At 43.4% G+C, this 27179-nt stretch overlaps 2 protein-coding genes across 10 annotated transcripts in view; one reads left to right on the top strand and one right to left on the bottom strand.

Annotated features, from left to right (window-relative positions):
• Positions 1–14989, top strand: part of LOC125004037 (sodium/calcium exchanger 1-like) — a 21282-nt gene extending 6293 nt beyond the window's left edge. For 2 of the 5 annotated variants that reach the window (XM_047578367.1, XM_047578368.1), the window contains exons 2-11: positions 1979–3807; positions 8798–8904; positions 10507–10527; positions 10613–10630; positions 10715–10729; positions 11837–11905; positions 11980–12107; positions 12544–12643; positions 13262–13537; positions 13609–14989. In XM_047578367.1, the coding sequence (XP_047434323.1) occupies positions 2003–3807; positions 8798–8904; positions 10507–10527; positions 10613–10630; positions 10715–10729; positions 11837–11905; positions 11980–12107; positions 12544–12643; positions 13262–13537; positions 13609–13985 (2916 nt within the window). In that variant the 5' untranslated portion in view covers positions 1979–2002 and the 3' untranslated portion in view covers positions 13986–14989. The remainder of the gene's footprint in view (positions 1–1978; positions 3808–8797; positions 8905–10506; positions 10528–10612; positions 10631–10714; positions 10730–11836; positions 11906–11979; positions 12108–12543; positions 12644–13261; positions 13538–13608) is intronic. The other 3 variants (XM_047578369.1, XM_047578371.1, XM_047578370.1) reach the window with 3 other exon arrangements.
• LOC125004040 (phosphofurin acidic cluster sorting protein 1-like) lies at positions 14283–27179 on the bottom strand. 5 transcript variants are annotated; one of them, XM_047578382.1, is made up of 24 exons: positions 26916–27179; positions 24924–25011; positions 24729–24818; positions 24234–24308; positions 23986–24142; positions 23660–23751; positions 23506–23583; positions 23367–23426; positions 22664–22815; positions 22486–22549; positions 22199–22240; positions 22024–22112; positions 21625–21757; positions 20732–20836; positions 20527–20627; positions 20284–20438; positions 18984–19094; positions 18094–18196; positions 17770–17812; positions 17654–17699; positions 17259–17346; positions 16961–17163; positions 16658–16768; positions 14283–15720 (listed from the first exon to the last, which is right to left on the bottom strand). In XM_047578382.1, exons 1-24 carry the CDS (start codon positions 27104–27106, stop codon positions 15608–15610), a joined length of 2490 nt encoding a protein of 829 aa, XP_047434338.1. In that variant the 5' UTR covers positions 27107–27179; the 3' UTR covers positions 14283–15607. The 5 variants fall into 5 exon arrangements, with proteins under 5 accessions (XP_047434338.1, XP_047434336.1, XP_047434334.1 ...); XM_047578380.1 differs by having other exon boundaries at positions 23367–23423; positions 24234–24359; positions 26916–27178; XM_047578378.1 differs by having other exon boundaries at positions 24234–24359; positions 26916–27177.

Here is a 27179-nt window from a genome sequence, read left to right as displayed (position 1 = left end):
CTCATCAGAGAATGGACATGGGCCTTCTGAGGGTGTCCTGTTGGTGTCTGGTAATACAATGATATTGGTGGTGGGTCTTTGAGGGGAGGGTTGTTGTGTCAAATTATTCCGAAATAGGAGACCCTTGTAAAACTTAGTCCTTGAAAGATGTTCTATTCAGCCTGAAGATAACTTCTCTTTGGAGTCTCAAAAAATCATCAGGAGTCTAAGTCCAGAGCATCAGAGTAATCTTCATTGCCGACAAAAAAGGAGAGCAGCATCACAGGACAAAAAATGGTCACCACGACCCTGCTCTGAGGTGCGAGGGCTACTTGTCCTCATCTTTTATACTTTTGGGACGTCACAAGTCACACTCTTGTCCATCCCCTACATTGGGCACACCCTCACCAGCCCCTTATGTTAACCAATCATACCCCCTACCCCCAAATTGTCTTCATCACCGTTGATGAGTCACATGGCCTGGGATGCCAGGTGAGCCACATGTCTCTGGAGCAGTAGTTTTGGAATTTCCCTAGGCTCCCAGTTTCACAAAGTTACTCCCGTCCATTTTACACCCTTATCTTCTAGTCCAGTCTTAAGCTCATTATTCTTTAAAATAACTTTACCAAGTGCGATGAGCACATCTGTCTTCTACATACACACGATCTCTTGTGAGGAATACAGTAGATATACTTTTGATTCAAGTGCTCTCCCTTTGTGTTCTAGTAGCATATAACTGGTGAAGGCCCATCATATCAAACTTAATGTTGTAATCAAGCTAATGACATTATGATCGGACATATTATTGTAATTCAATCATAACCTTATTACCTAATTTCGCTTCTGGGATGAATAAAGTAATCTATCTATCTATCTATCTATCTATCTATCTATCTATCTATCTATCTATCTATCTATCTATCTATCTATCTATCTATCTATCTATCTATCTATCTATCTATAATCAAACATGATCAAACTAAAGGTATTATTATTCGATATATCATCATAATCAATACAACCTTACAATCAAACATGACGTCAAAGTCATTCAGCATGCATCTTATTCATTTATCTTTTTTTTTTTTTTTTTTTAGCACATCACAGACTTTAAAATTACACTACAGGGTCCTCTGTGGATCATCCAACATATACTTGATCAGTTTGGGATCTAGTGAATTTGGAGGCCAGGTCAACACCTTGTGCTGTTCTTTTTGTGTTTTTTTTTTTGCATGTTTGTGTCAGGCTGCATCCTGCTGAGTGTCATTGGTATGGGGTGGGGGTGTGGGGGCTGCTCTGGTCTAGGTGGGTGCTACATGTCTAAGTAACATCCACATGAATGAATGCCAGGTCCAAAAGTTTCCCAGCAGAACGTTGAACTGTCACAAGATGGTTTAAATGTTATTTACTTCTCTGGTCAGTGGTCATAATGTTGTGGCTTGTCAGTGTATACCAACATACATTCAAGGAAACGACACTTGAAAAATGGCCATAGATGACGTCTATATGTTTTCCGATACAGAAATCTAGACTAGACTGTCTGGACTGCACTGCAGAACAACTCAAAAATCCTTGTTACACTCAACTAAAAATACAAATTAAAGATGACGATACAGAGAGATGTTTGTTAGACAGTTTTGTTGGAGTTTTGGTTTGTTGTGTGAAGCAGTATTTCTTTTTTTTTATATTTGTTTCTTTTTACATTGAAAGTGTAAACAAGAATCAATATCATCCTATAGACGTAAAGAACTTTGTGCAGCATCTCCTTCTTCACCAGTGAATCTGAAAAATTATTTTTAGATGAACTGGACATGATCGGGACTGTCTCTGTCATCCAGGTCAAGGTTCATTGACAAAAAAAAAAACTAAGAAAGCTGTTGAGTTTTCTTGAGGGTCTTGGTTGCCTTTGTTTTAGATGTTGATAGAAAGGCCATCTTACGAACGCTCCAAACATGAGAGAGAAAGTCATAACTCTCAGAACTCTTTCTGTGTGTCGCAGGTCTAAAGAAGCTGACGTGTCGCCATGATCCAAGCCAGGACCTCCACGCTGTTCTCCACCGATCAGCTGCTCTTCTTGTTGACCGTCATCTCGACTGAGTTACCATATTCGGTGGCAGGAGGCTCGGTTCCGACCCTCAACTCCAGCAACACCTTCAGCAACAGCAGCAAATGTGGCGGCAGCACCAAATGCGTCACGGGCGTCATCCTGCCAGTGTGGCAGCCGGTCAACCCGGCCTTCACGGAGCGCCTCGCCAGAGCCACCATCTACTTTGTGGGGTTGGCATACATGTTCCTGGGCGTCTCCATCATCGCAGATCGATTCATGGCATCCATCGAGGTCATCACTTCCCAGGAAAGACAGATCACCATCAAGAAACCAAACGGCGAGAGGATCACCACCACGGTGCGCGTCTGGAATGAGACAGTGTCCAACCTGACGCTGATGGCACTGGGTTCCTCCGCACCAGAAATCCTCTTGTCGGTTGTTGAAGTTTGCGGTCACAACTTCACTGCCGGCGAGCTGGGTCCCAACACCATTGTAGGAAGTGCCGCCTTCAACATGTTTGTCATCATCGGCCTTTGTGTGTCCGTCATCCCTGATGGAGAAACCAGAAAGGTGAAGCACCTGCGGGTGTTTTTTGTCACCGCCACCTGGAGTGTCTTTGCGTACACCTGGCTCTACCTGATCCTAGCCGTCTTCTCTCCAGGTGTTGTTCAGATATGGGAGGGGCTTCTCACACTCTTCTTCTTCCCCATTTGCGTTGGTTTTGCTTACGTGGCCGACCGCAGACTTCTTTTCTACAAATATATGTCCAAACGATACAGAGCAGGGAAGCAGAGAGGAATGATTATCGAAACCGAGGGAGAACCGGAGCTTCCCTCAAAGGTTGACATTGAAATGGACGGCAAAATGCTCAACTCACATGGTGAGGACTTCATGGATGGAGAAGTAGAGTGTGAAGCAAACGAGCTGGATGAGGAAGAGGCCCGTAGAGAGGTGGCCAGGATCCTGAAGGAGCTGAAGCAGAAACATCCAGAGAAGGACATGGACCAGCTGATGGAACTCGCTAATTACCAAGTTTTAACCCAGCAGCAGAAGAGTCGGGCTTTCTACCGCTGTCAGGCAACCAGGATCATGACGGGAGCAGGAAACATCCTGAAGAAGCATGCGGCTGACCAAGCTAGGAGAGTCATTCAGCATGACCTCTGCTCCGAGGTGTCCGCCAACGACTTCTCCTCTAAGGTGTTCTTCAACCCGGGAACCTACCAGTGTCTGGAGAACTGCGGCAGTGTGGCGCTGAATGTGGTCCGTCGTGGTGGAGACCTAACGAGCACCGTCTCGGTGGATTACCAGACCGAAGACGGCACCGCAAATGCCGGCTCTGACTACCAGTTCACCAAAGGAACAATCTTGTTCAAACCAGGTGAGACTGAAAAAGAAATCCGCATTGACATCATTGATGACGATATCTTTGAGGAGGATGAGCATTTCCTCGTGCACCTCAGCAACGTCAAAGTTGTGCCGGAAGGTGACTCCTCAAACGGTGGTGAGGAAAACCATGTGGATGCCCCCGCGAGTCTGGGTCTGCCGTGCACAGCCACCGTCACCATCTTCGATGATGACCACGCCGGGATCTTTACGTTTGAGGAGCCAGTGGTGACCGTGAGCGAGAGTGTTGGAGTTATGGAGGTGAAGGTGATGCGGACCTCGGGAGCCCGTGGCGTTGTGTTGGTGCCCTACAAAACCATTGAAGGGACGGCTAAAGGAGGCGGCGAGGACTTTGAAGACACACACGGAGTCCTGGAGTTTGAAAATGATGAGATCCTGTAAGTACAAACCTGATGAGTGAAGATGATAGCTTTGGTTTCTTCAAAAATGGGTTCTTGGTCTGACATCAAGCTTAAGGTTTTAGTCTGTGATGCTCTGGAGAATGCTTTGGATTGATGTGACATAAACAAATGAAATTTAAATTAGCTAATAGGTAATAAATTAAGTGAAATATCCCAAATGTCACATTTCTCAACCCAGTGTCGGTTCAAGTGTGTTTTATTCAAACAGCTAACCAGCTACCCTCAGCTAGCAGACAAAACATGCAGCCAAAACTTTCACACACTCACACAGAATGTCAGAATTTTTCATGGTCATTTTGAGCCTATTCGCATAGTTCTCCGTCAACTAATTACCACATGGCAATTTGCCTGACAGAATCTGAGCACTGTTCTTCAATTTCTCACATGGCCCTTTGTTTTTCTAAATTAGTGAGCTAATGGTGGTATTGACGTAACGAAAACAACACAGTCATGTTGGAGTGACAGTCAGCTTAGAACCGCTATCTAACATGCCTTGGTGACCGGTTTCCTTGGTGAGTTATATGCATGAACAACAGTCATATGGAGGAAAGGTCAATACTTTAATGGATTCTATAATGTGCACAATAATAGAATTTGAATATGTAAAGGTTAAATATTATGTCCAAAGTATGTCCAATTGTCTGTACATTGCCTCCTGTAATGGCAATCCATAGTAATTTTGTAGCCAGATTCCCTTTCAGGAGGTAAAAACCTAATGTGTAACACTCTGGGTTCTTTGGTTTTATCCAAATGTCCAAATGGAGAGGGGACATGATTCCATTTTTACTAGAAACTTTGTAGAATATTTGAGCTTTGTGTCTCTATAAACGCTTCTGTGATGTTCTGTGCATGATATCTATAAGGGTGTTTTCTACTATCTATTTTTTACATATCTCCTTTAGTTTATCACTAATGAATCAGCAGACATAATAACAGAGACAATGTTACTGACACTCTCTAAAGTCTAACCAGGGTCATGAACATGAACCTGATAGTTGTGGAAATATTCCTGAATTATTTGGTCTTTTCAGGCGAGGATTAAAACCAGAACACTGAATGTGCCTGAATCACCTCCAGGAGAGTCTTAAAATAAAACTGTTTGTAGTCTAGCCCCGCCCCCTACACTCTCAGCGTCATGTGACCTCTACTTCCAGGTTTACATGCCACACATAGCGGCAGACTCTTTCCATGTGTGCAGGTGGCAGGAATGAAACAAGCATACATCTATTTCCAGAGCATAAACAGTAGAGGAAACGGTGGCACGCTGTGTTTGACATTATTGATGAGGCCCAGCGTTCACACAGCCTTATATAGACCGATTATCAGCTCCGATTCACAGCACTGCTTTAATTACACAGGCTCTCGGCCCTGTTTCCACTCAGTGTCCAGTTTATTAGGTACATATCTACCTCAGTCCTACAGTAAACTCTTCTTGAAGGTGATTAGTTTGTTGTCCACTGGTCTGATGTCTCAGGTACAAACTCAGCTCAGATCTCAACACAGTGGTGTAATTCTCTGATTCTTGAAACCGCTGTGTCAGGATGAAACATTACCCATAACAGGCTAATATTAACCTAAACCAAGAACCAGCCAATAGTAGCCTAAACAACGTTAGCCTAAACCAGGTAATATTAGCCTAAACCACCAGCTAACAGTAACATAAGCAACGTTAGCCTAAATCAGGTAACTTTAGTCTAAACAAGCTAACATTAGCCCACAGCTGTTAAGATTAGTACAAACATTAGCTTGACCCAGCAAACTCTGGCCTCAACATCATTATACCTAAATCGGCTAACGTAGACGTAACCCTGTTGACATTAGGATGAACTATTAGCCAGAACGAGCCAACAATAGTCCAAACATCATTAGCCTAAACCAGCTAACATAAACATAAACCAGCTTTCATTGGTAAACAATGTTAGACTGACCCAGCTAACATTGGCCTAAGAAATATTACCTTAAAAATACTAATTTAGAAATAAACCAGCCAAGTTGTGTTAGTCTAAACCAGCTAACCTAAACGATTATCAGATACTCTTAACCTATGATAGGCAACATTAGCCCACACTAGCTACCATTAGTCCATTAGTAGCTAAGATTAGCCCAAGCCTGCAATGGTTAACCTCAAACAGCTAACATTTGCCAGAACCAGCCAACAGTAGCCTAAGCTACATAACATAAACATAAACCAGCTATCATTGGTAAACAATGTTAGCATAAACCAGCTAACTGTGGCCTAATAAACATTACCATAAACAAGCTAATGCTAACCAGAACCAGATACAGCTAAGCTAAACGATTATCAGATACTCTTAACCTATGATGGGCAACATTAGCCCACACCAGCTAACATTGACCTAAAAAACATTACCCTAAACAAGCTCATTTAGACATGAACCAGCATTAGTCTAAACCAGCTAGCATAAATCTAATCCGGCAAATGTTATCCTAAACCAGCTAACCTAAACAATTATCAGCTAATGTTAACCTAAGCTACTCAACAATAGCCAGAACCAGTCAACATTAGTCGTAGCATCATTAAACCAGCTGTCATTAAACAATGTTAGTCTAAACCAGCTGATGTTGCATAAACTCAAAGTAAACAAATCGTGAAGTGATTCTCTGGTGGCGATGAGTGATATGTATGACCACCACCACTCCTTTACTGGAGCAGAATCAGAGAGAGACTGCAGAACAACTTTCCTGGATGGAGGAAAGTTGCTCTTCAACTTCTTGTTTGTTTTTCTTGGAACTTAGTTACTTTCTTTGTAGTTTTGCCCATTCAGTGGATCACTTTCATTCCTCGATGTTTCTGTTGATGAGCTGAAAGTGTCAGAATAAACATTAGCAGTTAACTTTCCTACTACTGAATGTTTTAGTAGGGCGTCATTAGTTAATCAGGTTACTGGAGGTTATTAGTTATCTACAACGCTCCCTGCATGTTTGATTTACTTTAGCATTAAAAGTAAAGATTATTTAATTTTAAAAAATAAATCAGTGTGTACTTTCAGAAGTTGAGAGGGTCGTGATGAAGCCTACATGTGGTTTCTTGGCTCTTTGAGTCTCTGGATGTTTGTGTCTTTGTCTCAGACACTCAGATGTCTTTTGTCTGAAGCCGCGGTGTCGGCCGGATAAACACCACGCTGCTCTCTTCCTTATTAGGCAGCGTCAGCCATGGAGAAGACCACGGGGGAGGTCTTTTATATCAGCCTGTAAATCTGACGACTCACACCGACCGGGACTCATCAGATCATTGAGACACACTTTCTTAAAATAAAAAAGGGCTCCCAGCCTCTGGTCTCAGGACCAGGGCCTCCTCTAGAGGGACTGGGAGGTTCCACACAGAAAAACAGCCTCTGGATTAAAAACTCTTCCAGTCCAGTAAGCTCTGGACCATAAGGGAGTGTCCCACATTACAAACCTTCTAAACTCAACTCATCTAGAGGCTGAAATCAAACCAGTCCTGTGACTTTTATCTTCTTAGTAATGTCCTGTCTGCTGATAAGCCTATGTCTTATCATGTTTTTGTGTTACCTGCCTATCCACAGTTAAATAATAAGTCTCTACCACCTCTGAACAACTTCTCCTTCTTCTCTGAGGAGAGTTTGAGGCAGAAAAAAACAAAGAAAGAAAGAGTTGATCAGATGTGAACGTGATCAGCAATCAGTAGATTTATCTCTGCTGATGTAGAGGTATTTTTTTTTCGTAGTATTGTACATGAAATCCACATCTAACGACCTTTGTATTCCTTTGCTCAGTTCACAGCCACAGTAAAATGGCCCTAAAAGATGTTAGAAAAAAAACTGACAAACACATTGGCTGGATATTTAGGGTTTACATTTAACCTCATAAAAGTTGATGCAGTCGACCACCACTTGCATCTGGGTTCATATGCAGATGATGTTTGAGGGAGTCCTGTACCTTTGTTACACACCACCAGATGAGGATCTCTGCTTTTTTTTTATGTCTTCTTCTTCTTTTTGTTCAGTCTCTACAGCAGGGATCTCAAACTCAAATTACCAGAGGGCCACTTGAACTAATCCACAACAAAGTTGAAATGTAAAAACAAACTTTCAACATTTTGAACAGTTGCTCTTGTGCACAATTCAATTTAGGTTTTTTTTTTTTTTGGCCTCGAGTCCATTTTTCCTCCCTGTCACGGATGGTGCACTGTCTGTTGTTTGTCCAGCTTCTTCCAGGAGAGGGCAGTCTTCTCAAACAAATCACAAAGCAGCTGCACTACATCCTGAGCTGTGGTGACATCCTGCAACTCTTCCATTATTTGGAACTGGTCATTAATACCATCTCATTAATGTCACTCTGTGCCATGGAGTGTTTATGTGACAGGTGACAGACTGACGTTGCTTCTCACACACAACATAACTCACTGCATTAGAATTCTTTCTTGCTTCCTGGAACCAGTTTGGTTGTGTTAACAGTCCTTTCGTTAGCCATGCAGCCGTACCTAGCATACTGCTCTGCATGTTTGGTGTCAAGGTTGCATTCAAGGTTCTGCTCCTGCCCTGAACGCAGCGGGCCGTGTAGAATGGTATGGAGGGCTGTGAGTTTGAGACCCCTCCTCTACAGGGTGTATTACTGCACTGCAGGGTTTAATTACTTCCCACACTTCAGACTCTGCTTGCTTTCCAAAGCACTAATTCTGCTTTCACTTCCTGGTTTAACAAACACCGGTCGGACTGAGGTCATGGCAACAATGTGATAATCATATGTTAAAATAATTAGCGGCGTTTGCATTGACTTGGCTCTAATGTAGCATATTAGCATCATGCTAGCAGTGATCGCTCTAACTCAGGGACCTGATGTGAACCAAATTTCTTTTCTATTAAATGCTGGTTTTAGGCTTGAGGTCGACTCTATCTTTTTCCTTTTTTGCTCTTTGATCCGTCGCTTCTCTGCTCTCTTTCTCTTTCTCTCTGCAACCTCTGCTGTTCTTCTTCTCTTTCAGTAAAACCGTCCGGATTAATATAATCGATGACGAACAGTACGAGAAGAACAAGAACTTCTTCCTAGAGATGGGAGAACCTCAGCTGCTGGAGATGAGCGAGCGGAAAGGTGGGGGGTGGGGGTGAGGGGTGTCTCCTTCCTGTGCTGTGAACCCGCCCACATCACTAACAACCTTGTCTCATTAGACTCACAGGTTCAGACTCTGAGGTTGAAGTCATTAACAGGGATTTAACCCTTCAACCTGCCATGGTGGCGCCATGGTGATGACAGCGTGCACTTGAGTGTTTGTTGGTGAACTAACGCATGACCTCTGACCCCCTTCACTCTTCTAGGAAGACGATACCCATTAGAATAATTGACCGCGACGAGTACGATAAGAAGGCCAGCTTCTACCTGGAGCTGCAGCGGCCATATTGGAACCGGAAGAGGTGGACAGGTGTGACGAGACGCTCCTCCTCCTCTTCCTTCTCCTTCTTCTTCTTCTTTGCCACCTGTTCACTGTCACTGCCACCGCTCTGCTGCCTCCTCCTTCATGGCGCCTCCTAGTGGTCAGCTCTGTCACTGACAAATTAAACTATTGTAGAAATGGCAGAGACAAGAAAAAAAGACCTATGACAATTCTGTGATGTTCGTCCATGTCTCTGTAGAGACCATAAAAAGGGAAACAGCTCCTCTAAAGTGAAACCAAAGCAAGTACAGCTCCCCCTGGTGACTGGCTGCAGTATAGGTCATAAGCTCCGCCCCCTCCATGTTAGTGGGCGGGACTTGGGCCAAACTAAAACACTAAAATATACGTCAAATAATTTTTTTCAAAGATGGTTTCTGTCATTAGTTAATATAATGATAATTATGTTCACATGTCAGTTTTTCGGGTAAGTTTCATTTTAGTTTTAGTTATTTGACACTATAGAAATAGGATGTGGCATCATGGCGACCACCAGTTGCCATGCCAACTGCGCTGTAAAGAGGTCCCATGGGACTCTGATGAGTCTAAAGCAGAACATAGTATTAATTAAACGATAATACGAGTGAGTCTGGAGGAAGAGTGGGCAGGGCATCGATATCGTGGCTCTGCCCTCAGACTGTTTTGATCAGACTCTGGCTATAAACTCGCAAAATGCCATCACCCGTGTCCCCGGGAAAATAACAAAAGTTTGTCCAATGCGAGGAAGTGGAAACGCGTCGTCCATATTTATATTTATACAGTCTATGTCGGAGACTCTAGTGGACGTCCCAGGCTCTGGTTGCCTAGGTAACCATAGTATTCCTGCAGTGTTCACGACCTAATGTAACATCAAACTAACTAACAACCTGTTTGTCACACGATCATGGAGATGAATTGAAAATAAAGGAGTAGAAGTAGAAGTAGTCTTGTCTAGAGTAGAAGTAGAAGAGTAGAAGAAGACGGCCAAGATGTTTCCATGTCTCCAGCATCTCTGTTCACATGGATTCATCTTTGATTTTCTTCCTCGATGTTTCTGTCCTTTCTGGAAACTCCTGATGTTTACCCCACGTCCTCCAGAGAGAATGGATTTATTTGGTAGATTATTATTGAAGGTCATTACCAGAACCTCGTCCAACAGTCTGACACTGGAGTTAAACACTAGAGGTGTTGACGTGTTGAGGACAGGTCAGGAGACAGTGTTGACTTTTCTTTTTTTCTTGGTTTGTGTTTTCATGTTTCTCTCTCTCTCTCTCGCTCTTCTTCAGCTGTGTTGCTTCAGGAAGCTGGTAAGCCTCTTTTCCTTTTCTCTGTCCTGTCTCTGTTCCCTCTGTCATCTGGACTCTTCACTCACTTCTTGTCTCTTGTTTCCAGGTGGATTCGTTAAGACAGGTAAGAGAACACTGTGAGACCAGTTGTTTTGGGAGCTGTACTGATGGATCTGATCTGATTTCTGTCTGTGTGACTCTCTGATAGACAAGCAGTTCTGTGGTAAGATGGAAACTTTTGCTTTCAAAGTGTTGCGACACTTAAAGCAACGTTGTGTCTGATCGCAGCGACTCTAACGTCACAGTCCTCACTGATGGAAGCCAGCTAGCTGCTTCCTCATGTTTCCAGTCTTTATGCCAAGCTAAGCTAACAGGCGAATGAGAGCAGTGCCACTTGTGTGAGACGTTACGTTTGTTGGTGGAGAACATCTGATTCCTGCAGATCATTAATGAGCCCGTAACAGATACAAACGTTTGTGAGATGTTCACTACAACTCCCATGGTGCATTTCACCCAGCATCAACATAAAAGCTCATCTGCACTAACAGCTACCACTTTGGTTTGACTAGTTTTGTCTCCATGGCAATGCTAACATGAGTCTCATGGGTATTGTAGTGCACTTTTAGAAATTAAGTTATTTAAATAATAATTTAAATAATGAGTATTCAGATGGAAATGTTTCAGGAACCAGTGGCTCACTTTAGCTGATAGTAGCTCTTCATAGCTTCCTAGCCTTTCGGCTAATGCTAGCTCTTCCTAACCTCTCAGCTAATAATACCTCATCCTTGCTTCCTAGCCTCCCAGTTGATGGTAGCTCATCCTAGCTATCTAGTTTCTCAGCTAATGGTAGCTCTTTCTAGCTTCCTAGTATCACAGCTAATGGTAGCTCTTTCTAGTTTCCTAGTATCACAGCTAATGGTAGCTCTTCCTAGCTTCTTATCCTATTCGCTAATAATAGCACATCCTAGCTTTTCTCAGCTCTTCCTAGGTTCCCAGCCTCCAAGTATAGTAGCTCCTCCTAATGTCCTAGCATCTCGGCTAATCGTAGCTCTTCCTAGAATCCCAACTAATAATTGCGCATCCTAGCTTCCTAGCATCCCAGTAGATTGTAGCGCCTCCTAGCTTCCTAGCATCCCAGCTAATTGTAGCTCTGCCTAGCTTCCCAGCCTCTCAGCTAATAGTAGCTCTAGCTAGCTTCCTAACATCCCAGCTATTTGTAGCTCCTCCTAACATTAGTGGACATAAGAAGCACCTGAATGCATCATTTAATGACTACTCTGTTTCTGAGTAATGAGCTGTTTCCTTCAGGTTCTGGTTTCATGTTGTTCAGGTACAGACGTATACAGGAAGGTCCAGGGACGAGAACACCCCGCCCCCTCAACCATCGTCAGCATCACTGGTACATCCTCCATCCATCCATTCATCTATCACCCATCCATCCATCTATCCATCCATTCATTCTCTCTCTTTCAGAAGAAAGAGGTGAGGAGGCGCTGACGAAGAAGGAGGAGGAGGAGCGGAGGATTGCAGAGATGGGTCGACCGATGCTCGGTGAACACGTCAAACTGGAGGTGGTCATTGAGGAGTCGTACGAGTTCAAGGTGGAGACACTTGCTGTTTAGAGACACTTCCTGTTTAGAGACACTTCCTGTTAGGTTCATGTCTCCATAGCACCAGTCTCCTTGTTACAGTTCAACCCTTTCACTAGTGGTAAACACAAAGAATAGATGCTGAGTCCAAACCAAACAACCTTTTCTTCTGTTCTTCTGACTCTAAGTTATCAGGTCAATCATCAGGTGAATCCTGTGATTATTAATATTAAACTATAACTTGTCATCTGAACTGACATTGAAGTCACAGCTGTTACTTCTGGCTACGTTTTTCACTTCATATTTTACTTGCATCAACACAAATCTACTTGTTTTTAGTCTAAAGATATTAGTTTGGAGATATCTGGGGGACCTTTGAGGATAGACAGGTTTACTTGGTCACAATCATTTCTTTATTTTTCTTGTTTCCTGGCACCTCATGTTTCAGAGCACCGTGGATAAACTCATTAAGAAGACCAATCTGGCTCTGGTGATTGGGACCAACAGCTGGAGGGAGCAGTTCATTGAAGCCATTACCGTCAGCTCTGGTACCGGTATCTCTCTTAACCCTTTATTTAACCCGCTCATTAAAATACCTGGAAATTCTAAATTTCAACTCTAGAGTGTCATTGTAGGATGCCAGAAGATGTCACATATATATTTTCAATAAATCAAGATTAATTAATTTGCCATGTATGATTTCTTGTCCTTAAGTGGTGAACAAATGTAAACAAGTATTTAGACCATTAATACATCAGAGCTGATTCAAACACTTGTCAACATTATCACATTAGACAACATTAGGACACTTCCTCTTCTTCAAGGTTCCTAATCAATCAGTTGTGCTCAGAGTTCATTCAGAGGTGGACCTCGAAGACCACATTAGACCCCGATTAGACCTGAGAATGTTTCCTTGATCTTCTCTGATTGACTGAATGTAAACCACATGACAATAAACCTCACTGAGAGAAACAGGGACGTAATTTAAATGTGCTGAAGTTACCAAATATGGTTCCACGCACCATAAAGGGTTAAAGACACTGCTGCAATTAAAATGGATTCAGAGATGAAATCATGTACATGCCATGAGCCTGTTTACAACTATTTTGTGTCTCTTTTAAACGATGATCTGGTTCTGTGTTGACTCATGTTTCTGTCCGGGTCAGGTGATGACGATGATGACGATGAATGTGCCGAGGAGAAGCTCCCCTCCTGTTTTGACTACGTCATGCACTTCCTCACTGTCTTCTGGAAGCTTCTGTTCGCCTTCGTTCCTCCCACCGACTACTGGAACGGCTGGGCCTGCTTCGTTGTCTCCATCTCAGTCATCGGCCTCCTGACTGCGGTGATCGGAGACCTGGCATCACATTTCGGCTGCACCGTCGGCCTCAAAGACTCCGTCACTGCCGTGGTGTTTGTGGCGTTGGGCACGTCCGTTCCAGGTCTGACGCAAAATTTTAACACGAAATTAATATTGTTGCAGTGGAACTGATCTCCGCTTCCTCTCCATCAGACACCTTCGCCAGTAAGGTGGCCGCCATCCAGGACCAATACGCCGACGCCTCCATCGGCAACGTGACGGGAAGTAACGCCGTCAACGTCTTCCTGGGTATCGGTGTGGCCTGGTCCATCGCTGCCATCTACCATTACTTCAAAGGTGAGGAGTTCAGGGTCGACCCGGGAACGCTGGCCTTCTCCGTCACGCTCTTCACCATCTTTGCCTTCATCTGCATCGCCGTCCTCATCTACCGGCGCCGACCAGAGATCGGAGGGGAGCTCGGAGGCCCTCGGATCCCGAAGATCCTCACCACGACGCTGTTCTTCAGCCTGTGGTTGATGTACATCGTCTTCTCCTCGCTGGAGGCCTACTGCCACGTCAAGGGCTTCTAGGAATTCTGCTATGGACCTGTCCCAGGAGGTTCTAATGGGTTCTAGTGGATTAGGTTCCTGCAGAAGGGTTCCTCCTACATGATGTGTTGTTAGTCTAAGGTTGGGTAGATATTTAAAGGTCGTAGCAGGGTACCACAGCTAGACGGATTCCTAAGGCTTCTGATGGACAGGTTTTTACACGGGTAAACAAGTCTAATGGACTCTTAACAGGTTCTTTCAGGTTCTAAAGGATTCTACAGCTCCATGAACGTCCTGATGGGTTTTGGGTGAACCTCCAGTCGTTCATCATCATTGGTCTAAAGGTTCAGAACATCTGAAGGTTCAAACTGCTTCTTCAAATGGTTTCAAAGAATATATCACAGCTCTGACAGGTTTATAAAGCTTCTTTGATAACTGGTCTTAAAAATCACATTCAAACTGTGTAAGTTCTTTTAGTTTGTTTCACCCTAATCCAGGACTTAACATGGAAAAGGTTCAAGTGGAACCTCTCAGGCTGCTGACTTCCAACACCGTTCATTTTCACATTTTCCTTTAGGACTCACCTGAACACTTTAGCAGTGTTTAACCTAAAGTTTCTGACGGATGTCCCTTTTTAAACCCCAGCCCCAGACCCCCACCAGTCCTTCAGAGCTGAAGACTTGGATGAAACGTCTTCAAGGAACTCTACCAGTCCAGTTGTCCTTGTTTCAACTTTGTTTTTTTTTAGACGACTGAGAACCTTCACAGACACCTAAACTGTTTATTTTTGACGAGCATGGATTTTGACACCACGTCCACCGTAGAGTCCACGATGAAGGAGGTAGCTCTGAAAACCTGCAGGACAACTGCAATAGTGTTGCACCAACATGAATCCTGTATCTGCACTGAGTGTGAAATGTAGTCAGTCTTTACTGTAAAGAGACTCTGCCGCAGCAGTGGATCCATTAGTTAACAGATATTCTCTGATGTGATTGGTTGATTTCGATGATGTAAACTGTTGAAATATTAAAGTAGAGTTAGCGACATGTCTTCGGTGCTGTCCTTCTCACACTTAACTGGACCACAGCTCTGAAAACAGACGTCTGACAGAGATCAGAATGACTTTTTGTTCTGTTTCACACATTGACAGATGAGCAGTGATTGAAAGTAAACAACAACATGATCTGACTGAACATTAAAGGCTCTGCTAACTGAGGCAACTCTTCCAGGGATCTTCAGTAGCTGAGCATCATGGGTAATACAGTTTGTACCATTCAGGATTCCCTAGATCTAAGATTTACAGGTGAAATCTTTCGAGATTAATTGCTACGTTTACACATCATGAGCCTGTTAGTGGTTGTTTGTCTCTTTGTTGAAATCTTAACAGTCACTGATTAACAATGAAGCTGCACGTTCATCAATTTTTTCGCTGCTATGACAACTGTTTAATATAACTTTACAAGTCAGACATTAATGAGCAATACATCCACCTACAATAAATAAAATAAATAAAACAACTACGAATGAACACATGAAGCTCTGTAGACATTTTTACAAGAAGTGATAAATACATGTCATATAAAAAAGTAAAAGGTACAACAGGTTGTCTCACCTGGACACGCCCACAGGGGGTCATGTGATCCAGGTGAGGAGGTGGAGGAGCTTCAGGGCTTGTTGTAGCCGAAGATCCCAACAGGAAAGTGTTTGACATGTGTTGGCCACTGAGCGGCTAGCTGGAAAAACTTCACGTCGTTCCACTCCACCCCGTCTATGGACACTGAGAGAGGAACCAGAAACAGGTACCAGGAAGTCAGCCTTGCATAAATTTTTTTTTCCTTTCAGTCCGACTAAAAACAAACATTTTTACAATGATTCGTGTACATATAAATATTAACATCCATCTGGGTTCTGGTGCTATCGTGATGGTTTGTCTGGTGGTAGCATTAACCCAAACCAGCTAATACTCAGCTATTAGTCTGAGTAATGTTAGCCTGAACCAGCTAACTTAAACATAAACCAGCTAATATTAGCCTAAACAATGTAAGTCTAAACTAGGTGACATTAGCGTAAACTACATAACACTGGCTTAAGTGGTGTTAGCCAGAACCAGCTAACTTAAACATAAACTAGCTAATATTTGCATAAACAATGTAAGTCTAAACTAGCTAACATTACATTAGCCTTTCATTATGTGAAATGAAAAAATAAAACTACTGAGAAATCCAAAATCCAGAATATGTAGCTTTAGCTGAGTATTCATTTATGGACTCTATGACAACCAATGCAATTCAAAAGGATTCAAGTTTACAAAGTTAACTTTTCTTCTGTCTCCATTATCAGCTAAATTAGTAAATCTAAAGAAACTTCTTCTATGTTCTAAAAACGATAAACGATCTTCTTCTATGGTGAGGAATGGTAGGGGCCACCTACTGTTAATTCTATGTTTCTAAAACTTTTTGGTCTGTGAATCATTGAAAAGAGGCCTGCACTTTTGGATTGCGACCCACCAGTTCAGAAACACTGGTCTAAACCATGAGGTAACTCTCATATAAATATGTCTAGGGTGTGGAAGGGGGGGGGGCAGCTATCATCATGGTGGACCTGAGGATAGGAACCAAAATGGTGGACGTTGTAAACGTTAGTGTCACATGTCAATCATCTGTGTGTGTGTGTGTGTGTGTGTGTGTGTGTGTGTGTGTGTGTGTGTGTGTTACCTCTGAGTGTGTGTTGGTGTTTGGAGGTACAGATCAGCCTGCTGATGCCTTCAATCAGCTGACTCCTCGACTCCGCCTCCTTCTCCTTCATCTTCTTACTGAGGAACATGACTGACAAGACAACCTTCATCATCATCATCACCATCATCATCACCATCATCATCATCATCATCACCATCATCATCACCATCATCATCATCATCATCACCATCACCATCATCATCACCATCACCATCACCATCATCATAATCACCATCATTATCATCATCACCATCATCACCATCATCATCTTTTTTCCGTCACCTTTCTTGTTCTTCTCCTTCGTAACCACCGTCATACTCATCACATCTCCTCCTCCGAGCCTCGACACCTGAAGACAGCGGAAGTTGCTCTTCAGGGTGTTCTTCATGCCAACCTCCTTCCTCCTCTCTCCTCCTCCTCCTCCTCCTCCGCCGGCCTGACTGCTCCAGTAGTCCACCTGTAGACCCATCACCTCGGCTGGACAGCTGGACGGAAGATGTGGGGGACACACAGGACACAGGTTAGGATTCTGATGTCGGAGGAAACGCCGCCATTTTGGAAATAAGCTACCAGGAAGTACCTGATGGAGGGGGAGGGGGGCGGCGTGGAGGTGAAGGGGGCTCCTGATTGGGAGGGAGGAGATCCCAGTGTGGTGTCATCAGAGTCCACTGTGGACGTCAACACAGAAAGTCATTGGACGATGAAGAGGAACAGAATGATGAAGACGATAAGGACAAGAAAAGAGGATGAGGAAGACAATGATGAAGAAAAGGAGGAAGAGGACAAGGATGAGGAAGATGATGATGAAGAGAATGAAGAAGAGGACAAAGATAAGGGATGATGAAGATCAGGAGATGGATGAAGAGGAAGAGGATGGTGAAAAGGGCGAAGAAGAGAAAGAGGGATATGAAGTGGAAGACGATGATGAAGATGACGGTAGACATGAAGAGGAAGAGGAAGACGATGATGGAGTACCTGAGGTGGACAGGAAGTCGTGCTCCACGACTCCGACCTTCACCAGCTGAGAACAGAGAAACGTGGAGTGAACCGAGTGAAGGCGACACTGAGAGGAAACGGTTTGAACTTCTTACCGCGATGAAAGGAACAAACTTCTGACAGGAGTCATTGTCGAGGCTGAACAGGAGGAGACAGACACAGGTCACATTCACCTCTGGAGCTAAAGCTAATTAAGCTACAACTAAAGCTTCAGCCAGTTTAACCCGTTAAAAGTAGCTGCAGTTCTTCTGATGGCCACTGTGATCAAACACAAAGACCCCGAAAAAGAAGCTAGTTTGGAAAAACCTGTGGGTTCTTTGGAGGTAAGATGTATTTATTTTTAATTTTATCTGACTGAACTTCTCAGTGTCTGTAGTTGGAGACATGAAGAAGAAGAAGGAGGAGGAGGAGGTTCGTACCTCTTGTGTTTGCAGGTCAGCATGGCCTCAGAGATCGGACATGGGTGAGAAACATTTGCTCCAGACAAATACTGAGAAACACGACTGGCCACGCCCACTGGATCTGAGTGAAGATAAATTCAGTTTATTTATTTATTTGATAAGAACAGTGAAGATTAATGAGCATCTATTCAGACAGTCTCTAGTCAGGTAACACAAAAACAAGACATAGAACAGGACAATAGATCCAATAAAAGACATCACCAAACAGGATATTACTAAGAAGATAAAAGTCAATAGTTACAGGACTGGTTTGATTTCAGTCACTGGTTGAGGTGAGTTTGGACAGTTTGAAAATATGATCCGAACTAACCCTAAGATGCCTGACAACATAGGAAATAATTAACAGGAGAATGTTTATTTGTTAAATAACTATAGTATAATTATTATTTAAAATAACATATAATATTTATTAAAATATAAAATATAATTAATAATTATAATTAATAATTGCCAAGGTTCTATGTCTGTCTTATTTTTGTGATCATGTTTTAGAGTTTCCTGTTTTATTTCGTTGTTTTTCTTAATTTCCTGTCTGTTGTGTGTCCTTGTGTTTTTGTCATGTCTGTTCAGGGTCATGTGTGGTGTTTCCTGTTTTATTTTGTTAAGTTCTGGATTTCCTGTCTGTGTTTCCTCGTGTGTCCATTGATTGTTAATTGGTTTCTCCTGGTGTCATTGCCCTGATCTGTTTCACCTGTGTCTTGTCATTTGTCAGCCCTCATATGTATTTATTTTCCCTGCCCTGCCTTCCCATTGTTCCTTGTGTCGTCATTAATGTTGTCTCCACGCCACAGTCTCCATGATTTTGCGTGTGTGTGTGTGTGTGTGTGTGTTTGACATTTGTTCTTTACCCAGAGGAGGAGGCTCCAATTGTCCAAACAGCTCCCTCCATCCAGCATCCATGAAGAGACCACTGAACCTCCCGTCCAGGGAGGACAGGTACTTGGCCAGCGGGTGGATGCCTGGGGAACACAGGAGCATCATGGGAAAAGGATCATGAGCGGTACCAGGTTTATGCACCAATGAGAGGTCCTCACCTCACATGATGTTTACCCCACAAGGAGGAAACAGAAAGATAGATTTAGTCCAAGCAGAGAGATGAGAAAGAGAAGAAGAAGGAAGATATGGTAAAGAAGGAAGAGGAGGAGGGGAAGAAGAAAATATTCCAGACCAACTTTACTCCAGAAACATCTTCTAGATGGAGGAGAGTGGTTTGGCCTCCAGGCTAATAACATGGCATGGCCCCACTAGAGGGCGCTACTGTGCAGACAAGGATTATCAGCTTTTATAAGTTTTCCTGTGTCAAAAATGTTGTTGCGCATAAGTTAATAGGTAATAAACTTTGTCCCCAATGAAATGTCCACAGTTTTCATTTGCGGTGGGGTCTGGACAGCCTTTGTTAGCTCGGCTAACATGGCAAAGGAACGTACTGGTAGCTAATTCAAGTTTCATTCATTTGTTGCATGGTGAATGGAGTTGACTACCTGGCTAGTGTTTGTTTTAGGACGTAACCTCTTGAGCGGAAGGATGTAATCATTTTTCAAGAGGGAAAAGACAAAACTAGGTCATTCAACCAGGAGTGGTTTAAGCAGAAAACTTGATCAACTAGGAGCATGTCAAAAAGGTGCTTGGTGAGTCTAATTTATTTTCAGTCTAAATGTAATTGATGATCTAGTTAAATTATTGTGGAATTTGCATAATGCCTAATTAATATGTGTGTGGGTGTGTGTGAGGGACACAGCCTCATGGAGCTGTTCACCTGTCTGTGGTGCTGAAATGGCTGTTTGACTGTGGTATATTGTGTGGTGATTTTGTATATTAATTGCTGTGTATTAGGTGTGTTTTTATTGTTGTCATGTAACTGTCTGGGTCTTGAGTATTTGATTGATTGAGATCTTGTACACTGCCATTTGGTGGCGCTATTGATATGATAATATATGTCCTCAGATTGGCATTGTTTGTGCGATGGTATTCAGCTGCAATTTTGGCGTCACCTGTTTGTTGTCGGGTGCTGTGTCTCCTCTCTCAATTGCTGCTGTTTTGTTTTGTTTTTTTGTGTGAGGACATTGATTACGATATTTCTGGATTGCATTTCAAGATTTCCCTGCATGGCCCTACCAGAATTTCCAAACTAAAATTGCCACTGCGTACCAACAGGTAGGATGAGGAAGCGGACATAGCTCAGCCAATCAGGCGTCTTGCTGGCCAGCTGCTCCACGAAGCAACAGAGGACGGTGCTGAGGTAAACCTGATCTCCACCCACCGCCACCTTCACCGTGGGCGGAGTCTGGGAGTTACAGTTACAGCTGAAAACACATCGAGAGCCAAAGCTTTAGGTCAGACACAGGTCAGAGTCATATCACTGCATTCACATGTGGATCAGATGGTTCCTACAATCTCTGGATGCGAGCGATGACGGCGCTGAGTGCAGCCTGGACATCAGCGGCTGAGACGGTGCAGATGATTGGCTGATCGAACAGAACCTCAGACAGATACTGAAGAGAGAGACGAGGAACAACGAGAGGTTTGTTTGTCTTTGTTCAATCTGAAACATCAGCTATTAATGGATTATACAGGATGTGTGAGGGAGGACACGCACCTGTCCCTGCCAGTCTGTGGTGTTGATCAAAATGACGTACTCAGGTATGTGTTCATCGGAGAACAGGATGTGGTTCACCTGATCCAAAACACACTTCCTGGCCACCTGAAAAATAATATGAGCCTTAACCAGCAAACTTTAGCCTAAACACTGTTGGCTTACACCATTGATGGTACAAAGATGAACAGAGGAACTGTTAACAGGCAAAGCATAAACAGCTCCCCCTGATGTCTGGAGGCCGCAGTAACGTCAACAAATGTTCATGTGTCAAAGTGTCAATTTTTGTTTTTGGATAAGTTTTGTTTTAGTTTGTTATGTGGCTTGATATAAACAGGATGTGACATAATGGTGACCACCAGTTGCCATGCCGACTGCTCCATAATGCAATCCATGAGAGTTGTAAAATCAATTTTAAATAATAAATTCAGTATATAATCCAAACCAATAATAACCAATACCAAACAATCCAATATGTCCTGTAACGGGTGGAACTAGAGCAGAGCACAGTATTAATTAAACGGAAATGTGGGCGGGGCATCGATATCCTGACTCCACCACTGTGGAGAATAGCGTCAGTTTGGCCAATGAGAGGAAGTGGAGACATGTCGTCAATATTTGTATACAGTCTGTGGTTGAAACCAGCTAATATTAGCCTAAAACTAGCAAACAATGACACTCAGCGTAGAGTAAAGCAGAGTGGATTGTCGGTAACGTTGTGCTAAATTTTGACTGTGCCTCATATTCTTTTAACAGAAATTAGTGACAAACCAACACTTTTTGAATAAATGTGGTAGATCAGGTTCCTCTGCAGAGACTCTAAATGTCTAAATGACTATATATGTCTCTAATATTAACATCAAATCAGACGGAGACATCCTGAGTGTCCGTCTCACCTGTGGAGCAGGCGTCCTGTAGTCACTTGACGTCTCACTGTCAACGCTGCTCGTCCTCTCCGTCCCTCTCGAGTTTTGTCTGTCTCTCGTGGACATGCTCCATGGATGGCGAGGCACCTGGCTTCCTGCCCTGCTGAGCACCGACCAACATTTTGTGGGTTAGAACCGGGGATATACAGCCCAATCTGATCTGAATCGGGGCCAGACCAGTAAGATAACAGAATGATAACCTATAGATAACGTGAGCAAGTAAAACTGGTCATGTTTTGTGTGTTGTGTTGACTGTTTCTTTCTGTGTTGTGGTAGTCTTCCCCGCCCTGACTGTTTCCACCTTTCCTATCGTCTGTGTCTCCCTTAGAAACATAGAAACATGGGTTTTGCGTACATGTGTGCGTGTACCTTGGTGACATGTGCGTCTGGGACTCGGTTCTGCAGAGCTTGGCCGCCGGTCCTGCGTCTGTTGCCATGGCAACTTCATCCTCAACTTCCTGCAGAATCAGCAGAAGATTGTGATCCTCGCAAAGACGAATAAATAAACAACGGGAGTTATACATGGGATGGGATGGAGACTCACCGCAGGGCCCTGAGCTTCAGAGGGAAGCAGATGTGAAGACGCCTGGTTAAGAAGAGAGATCAGCTAAGATTAAAGAAATCAGTGACACACATGAAATAGACATATTAGAGTTGTGCTTTGGTGATTTGTTACTATCAGTGTGGTGTAAATGTAAGTTAATTCATTTTCAGTGGTGCTTAAAGTATGTCATTATACACACAGTTAGCATGTTAGTAAGCTAATGTTAGCATGTGGCTAAGATGGACACAATAACGTTCGGTGCGTCATAATCAAGTTTGTTTACTCACAGCTGTTTGTTCTCTTTGTTGGTTTCTCCCAGTCTCATTCTGAGAAATGCCCTCAAAGAACGGCCTGGAGGAAGAAACAGCTGCAACCATCATCATCATCATCATCATCATCATCCTCCACTATCAGAGGTGGTGGTGTCAGAGGTGGTGTTCCGTGGTCACCCTGGTTTGGACTTACCTGAGTTTTGGTTTGGGTGTACTCTGGAGGCTGTCATTGTCGTCCAGCTCGGGGCCGCTGTCACTCGGGTTGTAAAGCTCCAAACTGTCGTAGAGGAGGTCCAGGTCCTCCTCGGCCTCCTGACCCGGACCCACCGGGTCCGAGTCCAGAACCTGCAGGACCCGAGCAGATCAGAGGAGGATCAGACAACGCTGAGCATATGAATAAACATTATAATCAAGGTGATAAAACAGATTAATTCATTATCATAATTAGTCTGATTAAACATTTTAACGCAATGAACCATCTGCAGCAGAATGACTCTATATATTAGCATATAGTTACCATGGTAATATGAGACAAGAGGACAAAGGGACTATGACAGGTGATTAAAAATTAAGGATTAATTAATTACTAATTGCAATTAATTGAAATTAATCCACAGCGAATTTGAGATTAATCTGATTAATATTTTTAATCATTTGACAGCAGTAATTATAATTCATTGAGCATGCTAATATATGTTAGCATACAGCTACCGAAGATATATTGACACGCTAACTGTTTGCCAACACATATTACATGCTAACTATATGCTAACATGTCGACCATGCTAACTGTATGCTAACATGTATAAATCATTTTAACTATATGCTGACACATATTACCATGCTAACTGTATGCTAACATACAGCATTAGCATACAGGTGAAACTTGTACAGACCTCATCGGTGACTTTGAATTTCTTGAGCAGAGCCACAAACTTTTGCTTGAAGTTCGGCTGCTGGAGGACAGAGAAAAGTTTGACGCATGAGACAGGTGCAACAACATGAGACGGGTGTCCTCTGATCCTCTGTCCTCACCTGAGACAGGGATCCTGTCTGCATCATTGTTTTCTTCGTCTTTCCCTGGACGTCATCGTCGCCATCGTCAAATAAGTCCTAAGACGAGCAGAGTTTGACGTGAAGACAAAGCAGCAGACATGAAAAAATAAACAGGAAATGTGTCGTCAGTCACCTGTGGATGTACAGCGTCGTCACTTCCTTCCTGTCCAGAGGAGAAACTGTCCTCCTCGTCCTCCCAGAATGTCTCTGCGTCCAGAGAGAAACCTGGACACATACACAAGACAAACTCACAACTTCATCGTCTACACAACTTTAACAGTTCTGTTATTTTGTAGTTCTTTGTCTGTTATTGTCATGTGTTGTCTCTTTGTCTCATCTTGTCTCTCTTTGTCTCATTGCCTCTTGTTGTCTCTTTATCTCTTATTGTTTTTGTGTAACATGTCATCTCGTGTCTCGTGTTGTCTGTTTGTCTCGTGCCGTCTCATTTTGTCGTCCCACCTGATGCCTTGGTCTTGTTGCCACGGTGACCGTCCTCCTGCTCTATGGGCTGACTGGACAGAGCGTGGACGCTCAGCTCCGCCGTGCGCACTGAAACATCCTTGAGGTTGCTATGGAGACCGAGGACGTGGGCTCTGTCTGTGGGTCGCTGCATCACCTAGGAGACAGAGACGTCACCCTGGAGACAGAGACACAGTAGTGGACCAGGTGCGGGGGGCTTCGACCTTTGCCCCTTTAGCTCCACCTACCTCGGCCATGTTGACCACGCCCACCGCCAGCGTCTTGTAGCCCAGGAACGTTCTGTTCTTATAGCGCTTCCTCCTCTGGAGCATCACATGGAGACGGTTAGAGTCACGCTTCAGGAAGTGAGGATACTACGGCAACAAGACAGGATGAATGAGTGAATGAATGCATGAGTGAGTTGATGAATGGATGAGTGAGTGAGTGAGTGAGTGAGTGAGCGAGCGAATGAATGAATGCATGGATGAGTGGATGAATGAATGAATGGATGAATGGATGAGTGGATGAATGAATGAATGGATGAATGGATGTACGTATGAAAGGATGCATGAATGAATGAATGACTGAATGGATGGACGGATGGATGAATGGATGTACGTATGAAAGGATGCATGAATGAATGGATGGATGAATGGATGGATGGATGGATGGATGTACGTATGAATGGATGGATGGATGAAAGGATGCATGGATGGATGAATGAATGGATGGATGGTAGCCACCTGCAGGGAGAAGGTGAGCTCCAGGTCTGTTTCCATCAGGCCGTCTGGAGGCAGCAGGTACTCGTTAGATCTCAGAGTCCGTTTGCAGCCCTGACCAATCAGATCACATCATAAATCAGTCACTGATCCAATCAGGGGACATGAGGGAAAAACCTCTGACCTCTGACCTTTGACCTCTGACCTCTGGTTTCTCACCTGGATCTTAACAGCGATGACGACAGAACTCAGCTCTCGGTCCAGCTCCTTTAAAACCATCAGCTTCTTCACAGTCAGACTGCACAGCCTGAAATATCAGGGACACATCGTCAACAAGGTCCGTCTCTAGAGGATGTTCCTCGCTCTGGTTGCCTAGGAAACCATTACATAAATATGTCCCGTGTGTGGGTGGAGCTAGGTCTTCTTCCTTCATCTGGGTTCACCTGAAACTCCAAAACATTATCATCAAACATTAACCTAAATCAGCTAAAACCAGCACTTTAGCTAATTAACATTAACCTAAACTAGCTAACTTAATCCCAAACTATCTGACATTAGCCTAAACCACCTAAAACCACCTATCATTAGCCTAAACCATCTAACATTAGCTTGAACCAGCTAAAACCAGCTTCCTTTCGCCTAAGTCAGTTAACATTAGCCTAAACCAGCTAACATTAACCTAAACCTAAATCATCTGACATTAGCCTGAACCAGCTAAAATTGGTTAATATTAGCCTAACCAGCTAACTTCAGCCCAAACCAGCAAACATTAGCTTAAACCAGCTAAAATCAGCTAACATTTGCCTAAACCAGCTAAAACCAGCTAACATAAGCCTGAACTAAACTGGGTCAGAAGGTTTTTCCTTTTAGTAAACTTTGAATCATACGATTGGTCGAGAGTAGTTCAACTTGGTACCGCCCACTTCACGTCTCCAAAGGTTCAGGTACATATTTCAGCAATAGTTCTGCTTCAGGAAAACAGATTTATCCTCTGGGAACTGGGACGTTCCATCCAGCACATGTTCAGATGTTCATTAAATATAAAGTCAGTCTCAAGAAACCAGACCTGTTCCTCCTGAGGCCTCATTATGGCAGCATCGTGCAGCCACTTGTCCTGTCAGCAGCTAATCCTGCTAATACCGCTAACCCTGCTAATGCCGCTAACCCAGCTAATACCACTAGCCACCTGCCCTCTGATTCTAATCTGATTTCACAGATAGAATAGAATACAACGTCTTTATTGTCATCGCAACAGGTACAACTAAATTATAAGGTGCAGCAGTGCACCTTAAGTGCTGATTAAGAATAAAATTATAAAAGAATGCAATAAAAGACAATCGAGAGTGCAGTGTAAACATAAACAAATAAGACGCTCTATTGTGAACAACACAACAATCAAACAGCAGCCAGCGTAAAAATGGTCTCATAAAACACAACTGTTTCTGATCTGAACTAAGCTAAGCTAAGCTAAGCTAAACTCAGAACTGCATTTAGTTTGATAAATGAGAGGGTTGATGACAAGTTCTGCAGATGAAGATGAACCTGAGTGATTTGTTTCCAGGATGAATCTCCTGCTTTGGATATTATTCACCAAATATATTGTTGTTGATGACGATGATGTTGTTGGTATCAACGATGGCATTAACTTACTTCTGTAAGTTACAGAAATGCCTCTGAGATTGATAAGTTTTTCAGTCAAAGAGTGAAATGAAAAGAAAAGAAAAGACGACCCAGACCTGATCCCTGAGTAGCTCCAAACCTGATTTTAGTAGCAGACTAAAATAATTGACATTTATATAAAAACAAAGGAAATATTAAGTCAATATTAAGTCTGCTTCATGTATTTCTATTTCTATTTCATGGACACAGAGATTTTATTATCTATTGTTATTATTTATTACCTTCATCAACACCTCTAGGCTGCTACTAGAGATGCTGCCAAACTAAATTTCGTTGCAGCTTGTATGCAATAACAAAGTTCTTCTTAAGTCTTTTGTAATTAATACATTAATTTAGTATATTGACTAAACAAATGGTGAATATACCATTTAACTTATCGTCAGTCTTCTCTTAGTAGATATGACATGATTAAACAGTTCTCTGTTATTGGTATCATCATATGTTACATATTATTTTCGTTTCCCTTCAACACGCACACACACACACACCGTGCTCTCTCTCTGTTTTCTTGCCGACCACTAATCCTCTTACCTGGGGACGCAGCTCGGAGAGCACCGGTCGATCTCCCAGGTCGCAAACAGGTTCATCGGTACCGGGACGCGTCCCTCCGGTTCTCTGGCGGCCCCGGGCCCCGGGGACGGCTCCGAGGCGCCCGGGGGGAGAGCTGGACCCCGCACTCCCCCTCCTCCTCCTCCTCCTCCTCCACCTCCTCCTCGGTCCATGGTCGCTGAGATGCCGGCGGCTGATCCTCCAGCTCGGCTCGCAGAGAGAGCGAGGGGCGGGGCTGAGATCCGG

The sequence above is a fragment of the Mugil cephalus genome, chromosome 2 (assembly GCF_022458985.1).
Source record: "Mugil cephalus isolate CIBA_MC_2020 chromosome 2, CIBA_Mcephalus_1.1, whole genome shotgun sequence".
Taxonomy (NCBI): Eukaryota; Metazoa; Chordata; class Actinopteri; order Mugiliformes; family Mugilidae; genus Mugil; species Mugil cephalus.
This window is presented reverse-complemented; position numbering and strand designations above follow the sequence as displayed.